The sequence below is a fragment of the Bison bison genome, unplaced genomic scaffold (assembly GCF_000754665.1).
Source record: "Bison bison bison isolate TAMUID 2011002044 unplaced genomic scaffold, Bison_UMD1.0 scf7180017864291, whole genome shotgun sequence".
NCBI classification, from domain to species: domain Eukaryota; kingdom Metazoa; phylum Chordata; class Mammalia; order Artiodactyla; family Bovidae; genus Bison; species Bison bison.
The window spans coordinates 11,605,426-11,614,757 of NW_011494863.1; the positions used below are offsets into that span (position 1 = coordinate 11,605,426).

Below are 9,332 nucleotides of genomic sequence, written 5' to 3' on the forward strand. Positions count from 1 at the left end.
GGAAGCGGCAGGCAGGAGAGCCCGCATGTGCGCTCCCCCAGCTGCAACTTGCATGCAGTACACAAGAGCAGGCCTGCTTGCCACAGCCTGGTGGCCAGGGGTGGATGCTCTGGAGGGTGCTGAGCTTGGCTCCTACACTCTAGGGTAGGGAACAGGAACACAGGCTGTACATAGGGAGCAGGGCCAAATTCCTGGGTCACAGCAGTGGGTGACAGCTGACTCACGTGCACCTTCCAGAGCCCCTACACGAGCTCACATGCACATGCCCGAGTGCCTCAGGGTCCTGCAAGGCCTGGGCAGGCACCATAGAAAACGTGCCATCCACATGGTCCCCGTGAGGCCTGTCCCATTAAGGGCAGTGAGCATGGGGGCAGAATCAGTGGAAAGTGGGCCAAGACAGCAATGAGCCTACAGAGGGTCTGGGTGGAGAGTGATCTGGTTCGTTAACTGCAGTGAGTAATGCCAGCCTCGCACGCAGAAGGGAGAGGAGGCAGGGGTCAGGCCCTGTGCCTTGAGGTGTCCCACAGAGGTGGCACTCCTTGCAGGGGAGAGGGAAGCAGGGAACCAAGAGACAGAGGACAACAGCTACTGGGCCCAGGTTTGCACAGCACAACCTGCGGCTTGAGGACCCAAGTTCTAGTCCTGCTGTTGGCAGTGAGTGCTTATGGCAGTTCTTTCCCACTGAGACCTCCGTTTCTTCCTGAGAAATGTAAAGACAAGATGTTCCTTCACTGACTCCAAGGACATGAAAAATAGTTCTTTCCACTTTAGAGCCAAGCCCTGTGCTAAGCACTTTACATATTGCACTATTTTTATACCTCACAACAAATGTCCATGAGATTGGTACAATCATCGCCTGCTTTGCAGAGATGTGGCAAGACCTACTAGTCGAGGATCTGTTTGACTTCAGCACCCCTGCCCTGTTTGTAGGACTTCACTAGGGCAGGACAGGCCCAGAGTCAGCCCCATCCCCTTATAGACAGGGGACTAAGGCCCAGAGAGAGGAAGCCGCCTTCATGCAGTCGCCGAAGTCAGGAGCTGTCAGGATGACAATCCCGAACACCTGACTCCCACCACAGTGCTCCTTCCCTTATCCTCCTCTGCCCCTCTCTTTCCTGCAGTCAGGGCTACTTGCCTAGGTCCCAGGGTGCCCAATAGGCACCAACAGAAAGGAGGACATGGAGCCAAGGCCCAGCAGGGGATGTGCCCAGAGCCCTGCTCCTCCAGCCAGGTTGGGGTTCTCTCCTGGCTCCCAGGGGCCTGGTCATCCCTGCCCAAGACGCCACAGACAGAGCGCAGCTCGGACAGGGCCGCCCCTGGCTCTGACCCACCTGGCTGGCAGATCTGTGGCTGTTTGGTCCAGTCAAGGGGAAAAGAGGGGAACTGTCTGGCATCTCTGGGCCCCACTCCCCCCAGATCTATGACCAGGGGCCAGAGCTGCCTCTGGTCTGCCCACCCTTCTACCCCTCCCTGCCACAGGTGCTGCAAGAATCTGCCTGGGAATGCCATTCAGAGGCCTGGCACAGAATCCAGACCCAGGTGCCCTGGCTGCAGGGGAAGAGAGGAGCCATAGGGAGTAGGAGGAAGGGGACTGGGCAACATGCTCCTTGCCCGGCAGAGCAGAAGCCACGGCAAGCAGGTTGAGCCTCTCATCACATTGCCCTGAGCCCTGAGTTCCTCCTTATCCTGAGACCCTCCACCAGTCCCAGGCCCCAGTCAGCTACCAGCACCCTGGTTAGGTAGGCTTGGGGTCTGCTGGGCCACGGACAGGGTCACAGGCTGAACTTGAGTGGGGCTCCTGGCCTGTTTGCTGGTTTCTGGGTTGGGCAGGAGACTGAGGCTGATGAGCTCTAGGCTGGGTTGAAGATAAGATTGGTCCTCCTTCTCAGGGCAGCAGGAGTGGGCACCAGCCCCAAGCCCCCGTCCCGGGTGGGGCCTACATGTTTAGGGCCCAGTGGGCCACAGAGGGGATGCCTTGATGCCTAGGAACAAGTAGAAATAGGCCTTTTATGGTCCTGCACTTGTGGCCCCCAAAGGCAGAGAAGTAGGGCTGGTTGAAGCTGGAGGCGGGGCTGCTCAGACAGAGACAACTCAGCACACACGAGAGGCCTCTGCTCAGCTGGTATGAGCCTGGGGCAGCAGGGGAGTCCTGGCTCCATGCCACTCTGGAAGGGCCCAGCCCACACAACTGGGACAAGGGTCCTGCAGAGCCGCAATATCTCAGGTAAGTGGCAGACCACAGATGAGCCAGCCCTGGGGAATGCTGGACCTGGGACTGCAGAGTTCCCCTCCAGAACAGGCGGAAACGCTGAGGGTGGCTGGAACCCAGAGGCCTCAGCTGGTCGTGGCCCCTGACTCATCACGACCCAGGCACTGACAATCTGGAGACAGAGAAGGGTTCTGGTTGAGGGAAGCCAGAATAGGGAAACGAGAGCAGGGCTGGGGGGAAGGGGCCCAGAACATGGAGGTCACCTCCACTGTGCAGCCGCAGCCGGACCATCACTCCTGGGCTCAGCCACACTGCAGTAGGCCTGCCAGCCTGCCACCAAGTCTTGAACACCGCTCACTGCACCGCACCCACCCCACCCCACCCCACCCCACCCGTCCCGCTCATCCACATGCTGACGAGTCCTAACAGGCCTCCTTTGCCAGAGACAAAAATAACTATTTTCAAAATTCACAGCAGGGCTTTCGCCTACACACACTGCACGGACTGGAAGCTAAAGGGAGATATGCAGAACGCAGTGTGCAGATAGAGGCCGCTACCCAGCCAGCGAGCCCTGAAACCCCCACGCCCTCCTCCCCACCGCCCAGCCCGTGTCCCCCAACATACACACACGCCCAGTGGTGCCCAGAACACCTAGGGGGAGGGTTCTCAGTTCATTCGCTGTACACAGGGACAGTGAGGTCCAGAGGGGGTCCGAGGCCACACAGAGGATCTGGGGCAGGCCTGGGCCAAAACCCATATGTTTTGTCCCCTGGACAATACCCAGGACAATGGTGAGCTCACACCTGGCCCAGGACACACGTGCACACACCCACACCAGCTCACAACAGCACTGCAGCCCTTGCTTCTGTGTTCCTGCCTTTTAATCAAGTTCACGGCTTCCTCTACAACCATTACTGCGGCCGGTTCTCTACAGGCCTGTGAGGTAGGCAGAGCCAGGGCTAAAATTCCCTTGTGCAGGTGTGGAATTCGAGGCCCAGGAAAGAGGACTGGGCCCAAGGTCAGAGCAGAACCCCGATGCTCTGACGGTTGGTGCGGGGCTCTTTGCACAGTTGCTTCCACTCCTTTAGATCCTGCAGCAGCTAAGAGCCAGGCCCAGTCCTCCCCTTCCCTCCCAGGAAGGGGAGCTCACCACCACCAGTCTGTCCCCAGGACTGACCCAGGTCTCGTGAGGAGCCAGGAAGGTCCCAGGTCCCTGCACCTCCAACCTCAGTACTCAGGGCATGGCTTCAGACAGAGGTCAAGATCATGATGCCGCAGCTCGGGTCCAGGCCTGGAGCTGCCTCTGGGTGGCCCCTCACCCAGGAAGTACCACAAAGGTTCAGGGTTCAAGAGCAAGGCCTTAAGTGAGCTAGGCGGTGACAAAGTCGGTGGGAACTTCACCGTGGTCTCAGGCACCAGATCCACACCACAGAGTGACAAAGTCATTAGAGCTCATTCTCCAGATGAGGGAAATGAGGCTCAGAGAGCTCATGCAGGTCACCCAAGGTCACAGAGCAAGTCAACAGAGAGGCACGACTGGGACCCCGGGCATCCCAGTCTTGTTTATTCTCCCCCAAGCCCCAAACCAAGCTACCCACCCTTCAGCTGAGAGACTGTATGGCCTCCATTTCCCTGAGGAGGAGGACTTGACTGGAAGCCCCTCCCTGGTGAGGAACAGGGCCAGCTTGCATGGGAAAGTATCTCAGCCCCACCCATCAGATCCGATGGGACATCAGTCTGGTGTTGAGTTTACGGAAAAAGGATCTCAGCTTGCAAATCTTGCATTTTTTCTTGCGTCGCCCCCTGGACTGGCTTTGAGCCCTGCCTTCCTCCTCTTCTTCATCTTCTTCCTCATCACTGGCCCAAGGCCCCCATGCACCCCCATTAAAGTCAGGATGGGCCCGGGGATTCTCAGCTGGGTATCGCACGGGGATAGCTGTGCGGTTATAGTCCACCAAGCGGGCCAGCAGGGCTCGGACCACATCCGGCCGCTGGCCAGCGAGGTCCTCCCGTTCGTAGGGGTCAGCACTGATGTTGAACAGCCACACGGCCTGGCGGGCACTGGCCATCCTCTCCAGGTTCCACCAACTGCCAGGGAAGGCGGCCAGCGTCTGGGGAGGGATCCAGTCACCATAGCCGGGGTCTCCTGTCAGCAGCTTCCACTCGCCCACGCGGATGGCGGCCTGCACAGCGGTATTCCAAATGCCAAAGCCGCCCTCCAGGGAGCCGTGCCGTGCATGGTTGTAGAGTGGGTCAATGTTGTGCAGAATCTCCGTGCGTGGTGAGGCCCGGCCCTCGCTGATGGCTGGCCACACATCATAACCGTCCAGCCCATCAGCTGCCGAGGCAGTGCCCCCTGCCAGAGCCACCAGGGTTGGGTACCAGTCAGTGATGTGCACCAGTGCCCGGCTTGTCCGTCGCTTTCTCTTGAGCAGGGGGCTGTGGACAAAGCCCAGGCCCCGCACACCCCCTTCCCAGTAAGTGCCCTTGCGTCCTCGCAGCGGCCAGTTGCTGCCCCCCGAGAAGGTCTGGCCGCCGTTGTCACTGGAGAAGATGATGACGCTGTTGTTGTAGAAACCATGGCGCTTGAGGGCCCAGGTGATGTTGCGCACGGCCTCATCCATGCAGGTCACCATGGCCGCGTACTTCCTCCGCGCCACATTGCCCATGGTGCGGTAGCGGTACAGGTACTCGCGCGGGGACTGCAGAGGCGTGTGGACCGCCTGGAAGGCCACGTAGAGGAAGAGGGGCTGCCGGGGGCTGTGGCTGGCTAGGATGTGGCTGACGCGCTGGGCGTAGAGCAGAGTGGAGTACTGGCCGCTGAGCCCCCAGGCCACATTCTCACCCTCGTGCAGGTCGAAGCCGCACACCCCTGGGCCGTCACAGTTGTCATAGGTGTAGTAGTCCACGTTGCCTGTGAGCGAGCCCAGGAAGGTGTCAAAGCCCCGGCGCGTGGGCAGGCACTCCTTCCGGTAGAAGCCCAGGTGCCACTTGCCCACCATATGGGTAGAATAGCCCAGCTCCTGAAGCTTCTGGGGCAGTGTCACCTGGTCCAGGGGCAGGCAGTTGGGCTGCCGAGGGCGGATGATGGAGTGCTGAAGTCCTGTGTGGATCTGGTATCTGGCAGGAAGAGGGGAGGACACAGAAATCACTGGTGAGGCAGAAACCACTGTTCTGGCTCCCCAACCTCCAACACTCACTCCGAGGTGGGCTCAGGTGCCAGCACTACTGGCAAGAACAGTAAAGTAACCAGTGCTGTGCTGTGCTTAGTCGCTCAGTCATGTCTGGCTCTTTGCAACCCCATGGACTGTAGCCTGCCAGGCTCCTCTGTCCGTGGGGATTCTCCAGGCAAGAATACTGGAATGGGTTGCCATGCCCTCCTCCAGGGGATCTTCCAAACCCAGGAATCGAACCCAGGTCTCTCACATTTCAGGCAGATTCTTTACCAACTGAGCCACCAGGGAAGCCCAACAATACTGGGACGAGTAGCCTATCCCTTCTCCAGGGGATCTTCCCAATCCAGGAACTGAACCAGGGTCTCCTGCATTGCAGGAGGATTCTTTACCAGATGAGCTACCAGGGAAGCCCAGTAGCTGTTATCAAATTTGCCCAGCACTTCAAATGCATTAGCTCACTGAACCCTCAAAATCAACTGAAGCAGGTATTTGTCATCTTACAGATGAGGAGGTTGGAGCCCAGAGAGGTTAAGCCACTCAAGCAGTATCACACAGCTAGGAAGTTGGGGAGTTAAGAGTTGAACCCAAGCTAATCATGATAACAACAATAACAAAGGCTGGTGCCAAGCACTTGTTGTATGCTCAGTATTGCGGTGCTATGCCCTTTATAGGAATTATCTTACTAAATCCTCACTTTAACCTAGGGGGTGCCTATCATTATTATTTTCATGTCCCAAATAAGAAAACGGAGGCTCAGTAAATTAAATCATTTAACCAGCGAGTCACACAATTAGTAATTAGAATTGGGATTTGTATCCCCAACAGTTTGACTCCAGATTTCAGAGTCCCTACATTCTAAGCCCCCTAACTTGTTATGGGGTCTAGAGCAACTCCTACTCTCCTAAGAAAACTCCTATTCACTCTTAAAAGTCCAGCCCAAATGTTACCATCACTATAAACATTCTCACTCAAAGAATGGGCCACTTTTGCTGTTGGGTTCTTACAGCATTAAGTACAAACCTTCACTGGTTCAGCTTAGCCATAGGATTCTACTTGGCTGTACATACATGTTCTTGGGCCCAGTGATATTTAATGAGACTGCCCCTTATTCCTCTTTGTATTCCTAGTGCTCCGGAGATGTTTCAAGGACACTTAATTACTTATGAAATGAATGAATGAAGAATGACACTCAAAGGATTTTAGAACCAGAGGGACTCAAATCATTTTCTAGTTTATTCATCTCAACTTAAAAAGAAATTAAGGTTCAGAGGAAGGGAAGACTTCGTTTAAGTTCACTCAGTGGTCAGGAGCAGAGCCAGGATTTGAACATAAAGCTAATCAGAGTCCCCAAACACAGACCCTTTTCTGGTAAATTAGGCCGCCACTTCTTTCCCCCATGGAGGCCCCAGTTAGCTCATGTGAGGAGTGAGCTGGTTGGAATGGGACACATGTAAAAACCTTCCAGCTCCCAAATGTTATGAGACCAGTTCTCAGGTGCCCGCCTGCAAGTTTATGTGGCCCTGAGATCCAGGTCACTCACAGGCTAACACCCTCAGGCAGGAGCAAACAGTGAGCAGAACTCTTCATTCCCCATTTATTCATTTCTATCCCATTTCTTCTTCTGTGGTCAAGGTGTCCATGTTATCTGCTTAGAGTGTCGCCTTCACTCAAGCTTACAAGCCCCAGACTAAGTGAGAAGCCTGGAACTTCACAAGTGTATTAGAACCCCACACCTTTTTCTCACTCCCAGGCATCCAAGTTAAGCCAGTCATGACCTAAATTCCTGATACCTTTAAGCTGGTCACTGGGGTGCATTTTTCTGTTTTGGTTTCCTTATCGTAAAGCTGTTTTGGTTGTCAGCTATTATTAGCTACTACTGCCATTTTTAACACTATAGGCTGCACACACTATTTCACTTACTTTGCCTAAGTAACCTACAGTGAAGACTGTTATTACCTCCATTCCACTGATGATAAAACTGAGGCTCCCAAGAGTGCAGCAACAGGCCCAAGTTCAAGATGGCTGGCAAGCAGGAGCGCTGAGCTTTGAGCCCAGGTCTCACACTCAAAATCTATCAGTGATGTGGCCTCTGCAGACCCTGGGTTAAGCTAATGAACGATTAGATTTGATACAAGAAGTACCCAAGGGCCCCAAGTGGTAGCAGGCCTCTTTTTCGCAGAGGCTGGACACCATAGAACCCTGCTTGATAAAGTGGGTGGGCCAGCTAAGAGTCACTAGTCTGTCTGTAAGTGAGTAACATGGGAAACTGGCTCTCTCCAGCTTTACCAAACACGGCTGGATGCACTAACAAACACTAATGAGAGTAGTCAGCATCAGTCAGATGGAGCCAGCTAGCTGCAGGGGGCGGAGGGCAGACACTGCCCGGCCACGCTCAGCTAACTTTGCAGATGCGGGTGGGGGGGTGGAGAGGTGGCAGGGCTGGAACGCTGCCCTGCATGCTGCTCATTCTCCTGCTTAAACCAAAAGTCATCTCTCGGAGAGAAATGCTAACTTGTGCACCACTCTTAGGAATGCAGATTCCTCCTCCCTCTTCTGGAAGCCGGCTAACATTGGGTCTTTACTGTCAGCCCTCACCCCCAACTCATACACTCGTGCCCCTTCCTCTTTCCGATTCTCTCTCTCAGTTCCTAGAGCTAAATGCTAAGTGCCAGGTTGAAGAAAGAAAAGGCACCTATTTGATTCCCAGCTCCAGGGCCCCTCTAAGCACCTGGCTTCTCAGCCTTCTCTCCTACCCATCCCGAAGCTGGGCACAGGCACGGAGTTTGGCCCTCCCTGATTCTGTGACTCAGTTTCTCCCATCCAGGAAACAGGAAGACTATGGCTCTGGTTTCTGAGATCATGCTAGTGGCTTCTGGATGGAATTTGGGAGAAAGCACGCCTTGGACCCCATCCAAGGAGGATTAACTTCAGCCTTGCCAAAGGATTTTCTCCTAAGTGGCCAGAGTTTGCCTTCCACACACCCACCTCCTGTTTCCCTGCTCTATTAATCCTGTAATCCTACCACCTTGCCTGTGGACAACTCCTTATGGAGAAAGCAGCACGTCTCCTTGGGGCTCCCAGCTAACTTGGGAGGATTTAACAGATGAAAAAACAGAGGCTTTGAGAAATGAAGTAACTAGCCTAAGGCTACACAGGTCAGGCATCCTGTGTGTGCCTTTCTCCTCCACCTATCCATTCCTTGGCTTCCTCCCAATGTCATCATTAAACAATTTGGAGGCCCTAAACCTTCCAGTAACATAGAGGCTGCCATTTATTGATAAGCAAGCAGCCTATATGCAACTGGTTCCATCCTCACCACTCTTTTTCAAGATTAAAAACTGTTCTTCACCCCATTTTATGGACAAGAAAACTGAGGCTTAGAGAAGTTACATACCCTGCTCAGGGCCTCAGGGTATGTAAATATTAACAGAAGCAACATTCAAACCTAGATGTCAGAGGCTTCCATGTTCCTCTAACAAAGAGATGATCAGATGTCTCCTTCACATGGTGTGGAGTCTGAATGTCCTAGAACATCAGAGGGAGAAGATCCCCAAAGATGATCCGACACATTCAGTGTACAGGTAGGGAAACCGAGGCCCGGAAAGGGCAAAGGTCTTTACTAATGATCACACAGTCAACTGGAGACAGAATTGGCTGTGAGCCGGGGCTTCCCAGCTCCCAGTGGTGTAAATGTCAGTACAAAGTGAAACCTACAGCTGGGTTTATTTGGGGCTTGGACCGGCATCAGTGGCTTGGGTCATGCTTACCTGCCGGTGAGAAGTTGGCTCCGTGAAGGCGTGCAGATGGGCTGGATATAATAATTCTCCAACTTGACACCCTCGGCTGCCAGGCGGTCCAGGGTGGGGGTTTCGATATCTGAGCCATGATAGCCCACGTCGTGGTAGCCCTGGTCGTCGGTGAGGATGAATATGATGTGGGGAGGCTGC

General features: G+C 54.6%; 1 protein-coding gene across 1 annotated transcript in view; it reads right to left on the minus strand.

The window, feature by feature from the left end:
- Positions 1-3,077: 3,077 nt before the first annotated feature.
- ARSI (arylsulfatase family, member I) overlaps positions 3,078-9,332 on the minus strand; it is a 9,209-nt gene continuing 2,954 nt past the window's right edge. The window contains exons 3-4 of the mRNA XM_010850650.1: positions 9,153-9,328; positions 3,078-5,329 (exon numbers count right to left, since the gene is read on the minus strand). Coding sequence (XP_010848952.1) covers positions 3,925-5,329; positions 9,153-9,328 — 1,581 coding nt within the window. The 3' untranslated portion in view covers positions 3,078-3,924. The remainder of the gene's footprint in view (positions 5,330-9,152; positions 9,329-9,332) is intronic.